Source organism: Rhinatrema bivittatum, chromosome 5, assembly GCF_901001135.1.
Source record: "Rhinatrema bivittatum chromosome 5, aRhiBiv1.1, whole genome shotgun sequence".
In the NCBI taxonomy this organism is placed as follows: Eukaryota; Metazoa; Chordata; class Amphibia; order Gymnophiona; family Rhinatrematidae; genus Rhinatrema; species Rhinatrema bivittatum.
Window position 1 is genome coordinate 335,188,403 of NC_042619.1, and position 15,376 is coordinate 335,203,778.

Sequence of the window (15,376 nt, forward strand, 5' to 3'; positions counted from 1 at the left end):
ATCCGCCCCTAGGTGCGCGCGCGGCCGACGTCATTCCCTTTAAAGGGACTAGCGCAGGAAACCTGGCCGAGACGCGCCTCGATGATGTCACTCAGTTCCAGCATAAATAGCGAGGCCCTGTCCCCAGGACCTCGCCTTGGCAATCGGGTCGATCACTCTATGATCGCAAGTTTGCCTTCCTGCGTTTCCTTTGTCTTCCTGTTCCAGTCTTTGTTCCAGTGCCTCCTGTGTCTCCAGTTCCAGTGTCTCCCATTCCAGGATCTCCTGCTCCTTCGTCTCTCCAGTCCTGGTAGTACCCTTTGGACTGATCTCACGGTACTGACCTCTGCTTGTTCTTGACTACTCCTTGATTGCTGCCTGCCCTGACCTCTGCCTGGAACTCCAACTATCCTTGATTGCCGCCTGACTTGACCTATGCCTGGAACACAGACTACTCTCGTCTGCCGCCTGGAACCCGACCTCCTGCTTGACCTCACTACGTCTGGACTGACCTTGCTACTGACCCTGCCTGGCTGACCATTCTGCTCATAGACTCTGGCCTTGATTCTAGCCATACACTCGGACACTCTATTCTGGCCTCCTGCGACCTCCAGTTCTCCTTATCTGAACACCGACCGCGCATCCTTGTTCGTGGTGGGCACGCCTTTGAACTTCCTCTCTAGGAGACCCTGCGAGGCCCACCTAAGACCAGGCGGCCCGGGTAACCAATGGCTCATCCTGAGGGAACCCCGGGTTGCTGTTGGTGAAGCTCCAGCTAGCCTCTGTCTCCTCCTGTGCTCCGCCTCCTGGTGGCAGGCGCTCTCCGGGTCCGACCGGAGGGCCGTACCAATCCTGCACCAGGCCAAGGGTCCACTCCCAGCGCAACAATTGCCATAGCCACATGAACACAATCTAATTGAATAGCAGATTTCTTCTTTCTGAAGGGGCATGTCAAAGCTCATAATATAATCATGGCAGCACAGATGTGACTGATGATGGTTAAGGTATCTTCTGGATTGATCTGGTTTAATACAGACCATTGTCTGGAATTTTTTTTTTTTAATTTTAATTTTATAGTTGTGTTGTTTTGTGATGTATTATGTATTGTTTTTATGTGAAATGTATTTTTATTGAGTGAATACAAATATAATAATACAGGCATGCCATAGATATGCCGAATTCAACATAACAGTACAAAGTGCCAAGATCAACTGATGAATATCACTCTTTTCAAACAAACAAGCAGGCCCAGATTCCCATCCCACCTGTCCCTACCCTCCCCCACCCCCCTCAGAGACCAAATGAGAAGATTAAACGCAGTCTCGATACTCTCCAGGTATGTATACGTTCAGCCATTCAAGGCTAAACTCCGAGCTCTGTGAGGCAACGTTTGTAAGTAGGCATCCCAAGTACCAAGAAAAAGTTTCCGCCGTCTGGGCGAACTACGAGCGAAGAGATTTTCCATTTGCATCAAATTGTGTAGGTGATTCCGCCAGGCCCAGAAGGACGGTGGCTCCGGGGTCCGCCAACTCATGAGGATGACTTTCTTTCCAACCAGCCCTGCTTTCCTCAAGAAATCCCGTAATCCTGGACTCACCACCAGGTATCAAGTGACACAGTGAAACAACCAAACATATGGTGAGAGTGGCAGCCCGACCCCTATAATCGGTTCCAAGTAAGTAAGAATCTGTTGCCAGTAAGTTTGTATACCCTGACATTCCCAGAAAACATGTGACAGGGTCCCAGCCCGCAGCGCACACAGTTATCTGTGGAGGCAAGACCCGCTTTAAAGGCAATCTGAGGAGACACATACGCTCGGCGTAAAAATTTAAGATGCATCTCTCGGTAATACATATTGCCGGTAGTCGCTAATGCGCTCTTTATACTACTAGAAAAAAATAGGCACAGTTAATTGGAACACCCCATCCCTGTTCCATCGAGAGACCGAGACCGGGTAAGATTCCATCGGGGTGCCCCTAGCCAATTGCCTATGATAGAAAGAGAGCGACGGGTCTTTAGTATGGTCAAATTTAAAAAGCGTAGCCAAAGCCTTAAACGCTGCCTGATGCTGAGTCGGGGCACCCAGAGTCTTAATATAATGCCTCAGCTGTATGTAACCGAACACATGTGTTCCCGGCAAGTCATACAAGTCCTGCAAATGATCAAAAGGCAACAAACTCCCATCATCATCCATAACATGTCCCATATATTGTATGCCCTTGCCAGCCCAAAGCTTAAAATGGGCCGTGGTAGACCCTGGGGGGAAATCAGGATTGCCCCGGAGAGAAGTAAAAGTCGCACAACAACTGGAGATGCCAAGAGTACGAGTGAGGTGAGTCCATGTCCTCCGCAGTGGGGCGACCAAAGGGTGCTGAGCCAGAGCCGGAATGACCCGGGACCTGGGCCCCATCAAGACAAAGCTGAGGGCCAGGGTCTGGTAAAAGTAGCCTCAGCCAGCACATTGACAAAGGGAGACGACCCCAGTAACCACCCTCGGATCAAGCGTAAATTCGCCGCCAGGCCATAACAAAACAAATTAGGTATCCCCACGCCCCCCTTACGCCAGGGATGCTTCAGCCACTTTAAGGGAATTCTTGCCTTGCCCTTCCTCCAGATAAAACCACGCAGCATCTGATCAACCCTACGGAGATCTTTGACCAAGAGGAGCATGGGAAAATTTTGAAATACATATAACCATTTAGGTAAAATTACCATCTTAAACAAGTTGACTCGCCCACTAATTGTCAGAGGTAAGTTACGCCATGTATGTAGTTTCTCCTGGGTGAGGTGAAGAAGCGGGGACACATTTCGAGAGTAAATTTGATTAATATCTATGGTAAGATATATACCCAAATATTTCAAAGAATCTTGGGCCCATTGCAAAGGAAAGGTGTTCCCCCAGCGTGCCTTCAACGAGTCTGGGAAGGCCAGGGCTTCCGACTTATCCCAATTTATTCGCATGCCCGAACAGGCACCATAGGGGTGAAACAAATTCAACAGCTCCTGCAGTGATTGAAAGGGAGAGGTCAAAAAAAGCAATACGTCATCGGCAAAGGCCGCATATTTGAAGATCTCTGATCTCCCCCCACTATAAAACTGCAAGCCCCGTATAGCTGGAGTAGCCTGTACGGCCAGCAAAAATGGCTCTAGGGTAAGTAGAAACAATAACGGGGACAATGGGCAGCCCTGTCTAGTCCCTCTACCAACAGGAAATGGCTCCGTGAGCCCCCCATTGACCAGAATACGGGCCACTGGGTCATTATACAGAAGCTCAATTGCCCGGTAAAAAAAACCGCTAAATCCCATTTGTTGCAATAATGTAAACATAAAGTCCCACTCCACCCTGTCGAAAGCTTTTTCAGCATCTAGGCTGACTATCAAAAAGAGCTCCTCCACCCGTTGACTAAGCGCCATAGCAGTGACTATCTGGCGAATGTTTCTCAGGGCATATCTGCGTTTGATAAAACCAACCTGTCCAGGTTGTATAAGGTCCGGTAAAATGTGTCCCAAGCGTTCCGCCAATATTTTCGCTAATAGCTTATGGTCTGTGTTGAGTAAGGAGATTGGGCGGTATGACTGTGGTAGCGTGGGATCCCTTCCCGGCTTTGGTATTATAGTGACATGTGCCAGGTTTTCTCCAGGTGGAAAGGAACCGTGATCTATTAAATTCTGGAATACTGTAGGAAGAAGTTTAGCTAACGGGTCCACCAGACATTTATAAAACTCCGCACTATACCCATCTGGGCCCGGAGCCTTCAATTTACGCGCTTGATAAATAACCTTCCTAACGTCCTCTTCTGATATCGGTTCATTTAAATAGCGACTCTGCGCCACGGTGATACCTGGGAGCTGAATAAGGTCTCCAAACGTCTCCCATTTACCCGCATCCCAGCCCTCTGAGCTGTATAACTGGGAATAGTATGTGTGAAATGCCTGACGAATGTCTTCCGCCCGTGTCACTAACCGCTTCCCAGGGGTCATGAGGGCCGGAATGGAGCGGTGGCCTCTGGCCGACTTAATCAAATTAGCCATCAATTTGCCCGACTTTTGCCCAAACTGAAAGAGCCTGTATTTATAGAACAGTAAGCTCTTCTTAGTTCGTTGATGAATAAGGGCATTAATAGCAGTTTGCAAGGAACGATAAGCTGCTCTATTATCCTCCGAGTTGCAATGAGCCAATCTCCTCCTAACCCTCTGAAGCTGAGCACCAAGGGTGAGAAGCCTTTTGTCTAACGACCGTCTCCTATATGCCACATATGAAATGATATCTCCTCTAAGCACAACTTTGGCAGTATGCCAAAACAAAATAGGGTCAGTCATATGCTGCGCGTTCGCCAATGCATATGCGGACCACCGCTCTTTTAAATAGGCTTGGAAGGCCTCATCCTCTGCTAGAAAATACGGGTATTTCCATATACGAGTGGAACAAGAACTCAGAGGATCTGCCATCGCAATCCAAATAGGGGCATGATCAGAAATCAAAATATCGGCTATCCCCGCATCCACCACCCTTGAAAAGTGCTTTGTGCTCAGCAACAGATAGTCAAGCCTGGAGTGGGAAGCATGGGCCCTGGAAATATGTGTAAATCCCCTCTCTAGAGGATTTAATGTTCTCCAAACATCAGTGAGGTGTAGGGACGTCTCCAACAATGCCAACCCCTTACTCGCAGGACTCAGAGATTTCACAGAGAGAGACCTATCTAACAAGGGGTCTCTAACCGCATTAAAATCGCCCCCAACTATCAAAAGGTCCTCTATATGAGGAAGAAGTAACGCGCATATTTCATGAAAAAATGACGCCTGATAGACATTGGGAGCATATACATTACATAATAGAACAGGCTGTTGGTTGTACACCCCGCTGATGATAATGTATCTCCCCTTGGGGTCCTTAATTTCCCCGGTGATCGTGAGAGGAAAGGACCGCCGCACCAAAATAGCCACTCCTGCAGAGCGGGAACTGGCCGAGGCATAGTGAACCGACCCCACCCATCGCTGCTGCAGCTTCTCATGTTCAGAGTCAGACAAGTGCGTTTCCTGCAAAAAAGCGACATCTGCCTTCTGTTTGTGCAGGGATTGCAAAATTTTTGTGCGCTTAATTGGAGAATTAATGCCCCCTACATTCCATGAAAAGTAATGAAAATTAATGGTACTTAGAGCAACGCACTAACATGGCTATCAAGATCTAAAACAGTACACTCGTTTATACTAGGGGTGGCGCCTCCCAGCCTAGCGCTCCCCCCTGTAATGTTAAAGAAGAGTATCCAATAAGAACAAATGGCTCCCCCGTGTAGCCCACCATTGGTCTCCGTTCCCCCACCCTGAACACCCCCCCCGTCCCACCCCCCATTGCCCCCACCTACTTTCCCTCATACCCAACATCCCGAACTCCACCATCCTGGGGATAGTGGTGTGAGATCACTGTGACTCAGCACTTGAGCCCTCCTCCCCCCCCCCCCCCCCCCATCCTATGAAACAAACATCAACAATCCAGTCAACCGGACATGGGTCAAACAGTAAGAAAACCCGGAGATATCCCCCCGTGCTGCAGTAAATAGTATTAACAATCCTCGCTTGTCCAGGGATATGTAGCTCTGTCGTACTCAAAGCTGAAAAGAAAGAAAAAAATAAAAAACCAAACCCACTGAAACATAAGCATCCATCGGTGTGCCCTCCTTAGGCACTTTGTAACTGGCCTCTAATATGTCCTGAACGCAAACTATGCTGTATAAAGCAGAGTACAGAAACACCAGGACCGTCGTAAGCCTGCACGTCTCCAGCCTCACAGCCGTGGGCTCATATCCCTTGCCCTGTTTAATGCATTGTAAAACCAGAATGTCCAGGAGCCTGGTGAGGCCACTCAAATAGTTTTTGCAAACTGAATCCTGCTCCAGGCTACCCACCATCACACCTCAAGTGCTCTGGGTGTTTGGGGCCGGCAATGATTGGATATAGAGCTGTACAGAGTCCACATCTGTGAACCAGCGAACTCCTTGCGTGGATTGAACTCGTATCTTAGCGGGGTAGATCAGCGCCGCCCGAATTCCCCGCTGGTATAATTGCGAGCAATATGTGCCAAAGCTCTGCGCTGTTGGGAAACAGATTGGAAAAGTCCTGAAAGATCAGTACTGCCTGATTTTCGTAGCTGGGCTTCTTTCCCTGTTGAAATGCTCGAATTATCGCTGACTTGTGGGCATAATTTAAAATTTTAGCAATAACAACCCTTGGTTTTGTCTGACCATCCCGTTTGGGGCCCAATCTGTGCGCCCGTTCCACGTGAAGCATTCCCGACAACCCAGTGAGCTGCAACGCTTGCGGGAGCCACCCCTCAAGAAAGGTGGGCAACTGAAATTCAGCGAGGCTCTCTGGTAAGCCAACTAACCTGATGTTGGCCCTCCTGGACCGATTTTCCAGGTCCTCGATTTTTAGCGCTTGTTTTTTAAGCTCTGCCTGCAGCGTTGCGATATCCGCCGTGGCCACGTGGAGGCCATCTTGGTTCCCCGACATGCGGGTTTCCAGGTCTGCAAATCGGCGATCTATGGCCGCCATGCCTGCGTTCAAGTCCTTCAGCTGTTCAGAAATTTTTTGCAGTTCGGGGGTAAGCGCTGCGAGAACCGCCGCCGTCAGTTCCGCTGCCGATGCCGGCGCTGTCGCTCCTTGTTCCACCATCCCGGGCCCCACTTCCGGGTTTACATCGGGCGAGCGGGCCTTCTCCCGATCTTTCTCCTTTTCCTTCTCCTTCTTGCCGACCCGGGTCGCCATCGGTTAAACTCCGGTTTGGTCGGGCAGTGCCCCAGTATTTCCTGGCGTGAGAGATTTGAGCCGGGAACCACAGATGAGATTGGATGGGGGGTAAATCTTAGGCCCAAGCTCCGCGACGGGAGATTACATCCTCTCTCGTCAGCGGGTCACGTGATCTCTCTCATGTATTGTTTTTTATTTCTATATGTATTATTTAAATTGCTTTATGTATGTTTTATTGTAAATCGCTTAGACCTTTTGTGTTAAGCGATTTAATAAATTTTAATAAATGAAATGAAGCTCAGGCCACACATTCGCATCCCATTATTGGTTGGACATTACCTCCCTGCATGACAGTAATTTGGGTAGTCTGTCCTCCTGGGTCTCTCTTATGGGTAGAACCAAACTCCAACTTCCCCCTAACCCTGTGCATATTTTTATTATTTCAGGTCGCCACTCATAAAAAAAAAAAAAGCTTGATAAAATACATATTGGGATTCTCTCAGTTCCCTGTACGTACCTGGATCAGTCCAGACCGTGGGTTATGTCCCCAATCCAGCAGATGGAGTCAGCCAAAGCTTTGAGGGGGCGTCACCATAAGTAGAACTACCCCCTCTGCAGGAGTTCAGTATCTTCTGACTCCAGCAGATGCGAGTAGGGAATTTGGAGTGCTCCCAATTCAGCATAAGCTTTTAACTTTGTCTTTGACTGATTTTTCTTGGGCTATTGCCTATTTATTTTGAATCAGGTTTGAATCAAGTTTCTTTAAAAAAAAAATAAAAAAAAAATATTTGATTGGGTTAATTAACTAATTGAGGGGTTCAGCTTTGGGGAGGCGGGGCTTACCCTCTGTTTGTGTCTTCTCTTTTCTATTCTACAGACGGGGTAAGTTGGTGTTTCTTTTGCCTTTCAGCTCCCCAAACACCCCTGGTACCTCGCGGAGGCCGGCAGCACCGGCCTCTCCGCGCTTGCCACACTGACAGCGGCCATCTTGAGCGCCTCGTGGGCAGCTCGAGAAGGCAGGCAGGCAGGTTTTTGTTTTTGGCGGGTAGTGCGGCCAGGAGGGCCCCCCCGCGCCGTCTTACTCCTCACGTCGGCGGGCAGTGCAGGCCATCGGGCCCCCCCGCGGCGGCGGCGTTTCGACTCGCGGGACCCCGAGCCTCACTTTTTTATTCTTTTTGTGAACTTTCGTTTTTCGCGGTTTTTTCGGCGATACGATGCCGCGGCCGACGCGCTGCGCGGCTTGCGGCGAACCGGGGTCCCGCATCTCCAGGGAGGGCATCTGTGCCCGGTGCCTTCCCGGGGGGGAAGGCACCTCACAGCCCGTCGCCGATTTCTCTTTTCTCGCTCCTCTGCCCGGGCGCCGGGGGCGGGCCCCTCCCCCAGGCCTGGCGGGAACGGCGGCCATCTTGAACACTCGGCGCCCCGAAGTATCTCAGGAGAGGTCGACTGACAGGGAGTCGGAGCCGGATTCGCCCCCGACCTTGCTGCCGGAGCAAGGCCCGCAGGGGCGGGAGAGCGCAGACGTGCCCCCCTCCAGAGCCCCCGCGGCGAGACCGGGGTTTCCCCGGAGTTTGTCCTGCTTATGCACACGGCATACCTGCAGGGTCTGGATGCACCGGTGGACCCCCCCCCCTGCCAAGACATGCCGGACCTCGCCTGCGGCTCAGGCCCCCCCCGTTGCGGCGGGAGCGGGGGCCCCGCGCCTTCCCGCACGTGCTCGGGTTTCGCCAGCGACAGGGGGAGCGGCGCCGGACCCAGTGGACACTGATCCGGACGTCATGGATCTGGGGCAAGGGGACGCCACGACGGAGGGAGACGACCCGCGTACGCTGCGCCTCTTCCAGAGGGAAGAGCTGGACGAGCTCATTCCACGCATCATTCAGGAGCTGGATCTGGATCCGCCGCCTGACCCGCCTGCTCCAGTAGCGCCGGCGGTGGTCACATCCTCGAAGAAAGGAGATCCGGTCCTGGCGGCCCTGCGCCCGAGGGCGCGGGCTTTTCCCATTCACGACTCGTTCCTGCAGCTCCTCACGAGGGAATGGGATACCCCCGAAGCGTCTCTGAAGGTGGGTCGTGCCATGGAACGGCTGTACCCGCTACCACAAGACTTCCTGGATCTCATCAAGGTTCCGAGAGTTGACTCCGCAGTCTCGGCGGTCACAAAGAGGACGACAATACCGGTGACAGGGGGCACGGCCTTGCGGGATACGCAAGATCGCAAATTGGAGATCTTCCTGAAAAGAGTCTTCGAGGTCTCCGCGCTGGGTATGAGAGCAGCGATGTGCAGTTCACTCGCCCAGCGGGCAAGCCTCCTGTGGGTTCAACAACTTCTCACCTCCCAGGACCTGCCAGCGGCGGAGGCCGCCCAGGCGGACAGGTTAGAAGCTGCAGTGGCGTACGGGGCGGATGCCTCGTATGACCTGTTCCGCGTCCAGGCAAGGGCTATGGTCTCGGTGGGTGGCGGCCAGGCGGCTGCTGTGGCTTCGCAACTGGGCGGCAGATACGTCTTCCAAGTCGAGTCTGGGCTCCCTGCCCTTCAGGGGTAAGTTCCTCTTTGGGGAAGATCTGGACCAGCTCATCAAGTCGCTTGGGGAAAATGCGGTTCACCGCCTCCCGGAGGATAGATATCGCCCTTCCCGGGCGTTCGCTTCGTCCCGGACTAGAGCCAGAGCGCAGCGGCGTTACAGGAACTACAGGCCGGGGGGCTCCAGGCCGCCCGCTCCCCGGTCCCAGCCCTGGTCGCGCTCCTTTCGCGGCCGCAGGCCCGTGCGCCCCGCTCTCGGGACAGGTAACCCCTCCCCCAAGTCCTCACAATGATGCCAGAGGCGCCCACTCCGCCGTCCCCAGGATCGGGGGGCGGCTGAAGTTTTTCTACAGGGAGTGGGCGCGGATTACCTCAGACCAGTGGGTCTTGGACACCGTAAAGCAGGGTTACGCATTGGAATTTGTCCGGCCACCGAACATTCGTTTCGTATTTTCCCCTTGTGGCTCGGCCCTCAAGCGGCAAGCGGTTCAGTCAACGCTGAACAGGCTTCAGGAGATAGGCGCTATTGCGGCCCGCTGCCCTTCGGAGAGGTGGGCTTGGGCCACTATTCAATCTACTTCGTTGTGCCAAAGAAGGACGGGTCCTTTCGGCCCATTCTGGATCTCAAGGAGGTCAACAAGTCCCTTCGAGTGCTCCGTTTTCGCATGGAAACGCTGCGGTCGGTGATCGCAGCAGTGCATCGGGGGGAGTTCCTTGCCTCCTTGGACCTCACGGAGGCTTACTTACACATCCCCATTCGGCCGGATCATCATCATCTTCTGCGATTCAAGATACTGGACCAGCACTTCCAGTTCATAGCTCTCCCGTTCGGACTGGCGACGGCACCACGTACCTTCACCAAGATCATGATAGTCGTGGCTGCGGCTCTCCGGAGGGAGGGTATCCTGGTTCATCCCTATCTAGACGATTGGCTCATTCGCGCGAAGTCGTTCACCCAAGGCCAGGCAGCCGTGTCCAGGGTGGTACAGTTCCTGCATTCCCTGGGATGGGTGGTGAACTTTTCCAAGAGCTCCCTCGTACCCTCACAGCGCTTGGATTTCTTGGGGGCGACCTTCGACACCTGGCTGGGCAAGGTCTTCTTGCGACAGGACAAAGCGCTCTCTTTGCGGGATCACATACGACGATTCTCTGCGTTACTGGAACCCACCTCCTGGGATTACCTGCAACTCCTGGGGGTGATGGGATCCACCATCGATATGGTCCCCTGGGCGTTTGCGCATTTCCGGCCCTTACAGTGGGCGCTCCTCTCCCGTTGGAAGCCGGTATCGCAGGACTACCAGATGATTCTTCCACTTCCTCAGAAGGCCAGGGACAGTCTGGACTGGTGGTTGGATCCGGCGAACCTAGCCCGAGGCGTGTCCCTCGACTTACCGGATTGGGTGGTGGTAACCACCGATGCCAGTCTAGCGGGCTGGGGCGCGGTCTGCGATCGCAGCGCCACGCAAGGAACGTGGTCGGCGGTGGAGGCGACGTGGTCCATCAACCGTCTGGAGACCAGGGCGGTCAGGCTCGCCCTGCGGCACTTTCTCCCGCTCCTCCGAAACCGCGAGGTCAGAGTGCTATCGGACAACGCGACCACCGTGGCCTACATCAATCGCCAAGGAGGCACGCGCAGCCCACAGGTCGCGCTGGAAGCAGCGCTGCTCATGCAATGGGCGGAGCGTCATCTCGTCCGGCTGGCAGCGTCACACATCGCCGGAGTGGACAATGTTCAAGCGGACTTCCTCAGTCGCCAACGGCTGGATCCCGGGGAGTGGTCTCTGTCCGACGAGGCGATGCAGCTCCTCGTCCATCGGTGGGGGGCCCCCCACCTAGATCTGATGGCATCCGCGCTAAACGCCAAGGCTCCCCGCTTCTTCAGCCGGCGAAGAGAACGCAGTGCGGAGGGGGTGGACGCCCTGGCACTCCCATGGCCGGCACATCTGCTGCTCTACGCATTTCCGCCGTGGCCCCTAGTGGGACGGATGCTCCGCAGAATAGAAGGGCATCCGGGGGCTGTGATCTTCGTCGTCCCGGAATGGCCCAGGCGACCCTGGTTCGCAGACCTGCTGCAGCTGGTGGTCGACGGCCCGATCAGGCTGGGGCACCTCCCCTTCCTCTTACACCAGGGCCCGGTATTTTTCGAGCAGGCAGAACTCTTCTGTCTTGCGGCCTGGCTTTTGAGAGGCGACGCCTCCGGCGCAGGGGCTACCCGGAGGCGGTAATATCCACGTTGCTGCGGGCGCGCAAGACGTCCACGTCGGTGGCCTACGTTCGCGTCTGGAAGGTGTTCGAGCTGTGGTGCGCCAGCCAGGACACCAGCCCCACGACGGCTTCGGTCCCTCAGATCCTTCAGTTCCTGCAAGACGGGGTGGACAAGGGACTAGCCTACAACTCGGTGAGAGTCCAAGTTGCCGCTCTTGGTTCGTTGTTGCGTGATGGAGGTTCTCTCTTGCAGCACACGGACATTGCTCGGTTCCTCAAGGGTGTCAAGCGCCTCCGCTACGGGATCCTTGTCCCTCCTGGAGTCTCAACCTGGTGCTGCGGGCCCTGTCGGGGCCTCCGTTCGAGCCTTTGCGCACTGCGACACTCAAGGATCTCACTCTCAAGGCGGTATTTCTGGTGGCGATCTGTTCCGCTCGGCGTATATCAGAGCTACAAGCGCTGTCGTGCAGGGAACCCTACCTCCGGTTCTCCGACTCTGGGGTCTCGATCCGCACCGTTCCTTCCTTCCTACCGAAGGTGGTCTCTGCTTTTCATGTGAACCAGACGGTGGAGTTGCCGTCCTTCTCCGCCTACGAGCCGAAGGCTCTCCGACTCTTGGATGTTCAACGCACGCTGCGTATATATCTGGAGGCTACCAACGAGTTCCGGACTTCCGACCATCTGTTTGTCCTTTGGTCCGGTCCGAAGAAAGGCTCCCAGGCCTCCAAGACAACCATTGCGAGATGGCTGAAGGCGGGTATTGCCGCTTCCTATGTTGGGGCGGGGCGGACGCCTCCGCCTGGCATTGTAGCGCATTCTACAAGGTCTCAGGCGGCCTCCTGGGCGGAGGTTCGCTCGGTCTCATCCCAGGAGATCTGTCGGGCGGCTACCTGGAAGTCGTTGCACACGTTCGCGAGGCATTACCGCCTACACCTCGCCTCTTCAGTCACGGGACATTTTGGTGAACAGGTTCTCCGAGCAGGCCTCGCAGGACCCCACCCGATTTAGGGAAGCTTGGGTACATCCCACGGTCTGGACTGATCCAGGTACGTACAGGGAAAAGAAAATTATTACTCACCTGCTAATTTTCGTTCCTGTAGTACCATGGATCAGTCCAGACGCCCACCGCTCTTGGGTTTCTACTCCTGCTTCACCTTGCTCGTGGGAACGGTAAGGGTATCTGTACTTCACCACTTGTCAGTTTTTCACTGTTGTCCCAGCGCCTCACAAGTTGAATTGTTGTCTCTGCAGCCTCCTACACGTTGTAGGACGCCCATTGTTAGTCTGTTGTTACAGTTCCATGGCTGGTTGTTGCCAATTTTCTATAAACTTGATTCAATGAGGGGGTTCGGGTTTTTCTACTCGGGCTTTGATATACTCGATACTGAACTCCTGCAGAGGGGGTAGTTCTACTTATGGTGACGCCCCCTCAAAGCTTTGGCTGACTCCATCTGCTGGATTGGGGACATAACCCATGGTCTGGACTGATCCATGGTACTACAGGAACGAAAATTAGCAGGTGAGTAATAATTTTCTTTTGTTTGCCTTGTTTATCTCTTTTTCTGTTAGGGGACAACTCATAGTTGGGAAATATCACATGTGCAGACTATTATCCTGCTTGTCCTCGTAGGAAACAAGATTGCTTACCTGTTACCTGCCCACTTCCCCTAGGAGGAGATTTTGCCCACACAAACCTGCCCACTTCCCCTAGGAGGAGATTTTTTTTACTAGAAGCTAGTCTATAGGACTGAAGGGGCCCTCCTCTAGGATGGTGACATGAATTCTCACAAATTAGCCATGTGAAAATACACACAGGGACTTCAAAATGAAATCCCATTCATCATTTCCTTCCCCTGACCTAACCCAGTCCATTTTTATGGAAAGTTACAAGTATGCGTGCCATGACCAGTACACTTATATTTACCAGTAGCGAGGGGGCAATTTGCAAAGGGCTTTTTCACAAGGGAAATGCCTATTTAACTGCAGAAAAAATTGTGAAAATTACCCTTCTCGGAGCTTAAAAGTCCTCCATCCTGGGCTGCTGTTGATAATGTCACCCATATGTGTGGACTGTTATTCTGCTGTCTTTGAAGAATACCCATTATAGGTAAGCAACCTTGCTTTCTCTCCCCCATCCCAGCCTGGGGCTTGCAACCCATGCTTCTAATCTCTGCTTCATGTCTATTGACCTCCCTGTGTGGGCCCCCCCAGCCTCAGCTTCAGTCCTGCAGTCCTGGCTCTCCCCTTCCCAGTCACGGGTATGTGACCTTTACCCATCTCCTTTCCCCCCTCCCAAAGTTTCCATCTTAATCATATAGCCCTCTCCGCTCAGCCTCTGGCCTGCATCCCTTCCCCTTGGCATTGGTGGGTCAGTGTGGCCCCATAACATATTAGTGTTTCTGACATGAGTATCGCTTCCTGTGCTTTTTAGCAGGTGGACTGGGAAGTGGAGCTGGCTTTCATTATTGGGAAGAAAGGGAAATATATCAAGGTAAATTCTCTGTATGTAGTACTCTTCTGTACTCTGTGAGTAGTCTTCTCTTAGCTGCCTCCCCTACTTATCCTCATACCTTTCTCTGCTGTTGGTATGAGTTCTTCCTCCCTCTCTCCACTCCTGATTAGGGACATGAGTTCCTTTCAGCTGTTTGGGCATGTAAGTGCTTCTTCTGACTTGATTGGGGGTGTGAATTCTTGGGCCTTTTTTTATATCCTCTGTCTGCAGTGAGATGGAAATTCCATCCTTATAGTGAAGAGATGGCATTGCTTGCTTTCAAGGCTCTAGTTTCTCTGCAGCATTTTGTAGTTTGACTGCAGGTTAAAATGTTCTGAGGCGCAGGGTTTGAGGTTCAGTAGCAATCAATATTTCTTTCTTCCCCCACTTCTTTTCCTTTCTCCTTTTAAATCTTTCATCTCTTGCTATAACTTGTATCTCTACCTTCCAAAGTTGCCTCTTCTCTTTTTACCTGTTTCCATCCCCAAGAATATGCTTTTCTCCCTTCATCTCACTTTCTTTCCCTCCATCTCCCCTTTCCTACTTACTACTACTACTTCACATTTCTATAGCACTATGTGGGTCACATCCCTTGTCTTCCTTCCGCTTTGTCTCTCACCCCACCATCCCTTCCTTTGTCTGGTCTCTCATCTATCTCTTCCCTTCCACATGTCTCTCATCCTTATCCTCTCCCTAACCCACCTCTACAATCTATTATCCTTCTGTCTCCCCTTCCTCCTCTTCCTACACAGATTCACCCTTAACTCCTGTCCAGGCTTATTCTTTCCTTCTCTCCATTCCACTTCAATCTTTTATCTACCTCTCTATGGTCCTCACTTCCCTCAAGTCTCTCATCCCTTCGTTTCCATAGTTTCTCCCTCCTTTGGATCCCTCCTTCCTGCCGCCTGCTTCTGTTTATTCAGGCCGATATAATAAGGACGCAGTAGAAAGAGTGCGGTTGTGCCGGGCGCAACCTTGTTTGCCACGCATACAGTTCGGATCACATACCGCTCGATACAGTATTTAAATGGCATGCAAATGCAAGCCGCGTCCAAAGCACGTCCAAGAAGCATCCATGAAGCGCAATCCATTTTACTGTATAGAGTGCTATACAGCGCCTATACAATAAAATGGGTGCGCTGGTACCTGTCATTTCAAATGACATTTGAAATGACAGGTACCAGGAAGTGGATGGTTCTCCTACGCTCGGGCATCGTGGATTGCCAGTCCTCTCTCTCCCCCCCCCCCCCCCCCCCCCCGAAGCAAGGCGCAGGGCGAAAATCGACTCGACGTGTTAAGAAAATAGAAATTGTAACAAAAGTAAACTTACTGCATGCTTCCAGCAGCCCCAGTCCTCTCTCCCCTCCTCCCGAGGCGCCTACCGCGGCTCCCCTGCCTCCCGGGGGCAACCGGCGGCGAAAGTGGCTTCCAGC

At 52.8% G+C, this 15,376-nt stretch overlaps 1 protein-coding gene across 6 annotated transcripts in view; it reads left to right on the top strand.

The window, feature by feature from the left end:
* FAHD2A (fumarylacetoacetate hydrolase domain containing 2A) overlaps positions 1–15,376 on the top strand; it is a 134,401-nt gene that overhangs the window by 41,754 nt on the left and 77,271 nt on the right. For 5 of the 6 annotated variants that reach the window (XM_029604444.1, XM_029604445.1, XM_029604440.1 and 2 more), the window contains exon 4: positions 13,884–13,943. The exons of the other annotated variant lie outside the window; for it this stretch is intronic. In XM_029604444.1, coding sequence (XP_029460304.1) covers positions 13,884–13,943 — 60 coding nt within the window. The remainder of the gene's footprint in view (positions 1–13,883; positions 13,944–15,376) is intronic. 6 annotated transcript variants of the gene reach the window in all.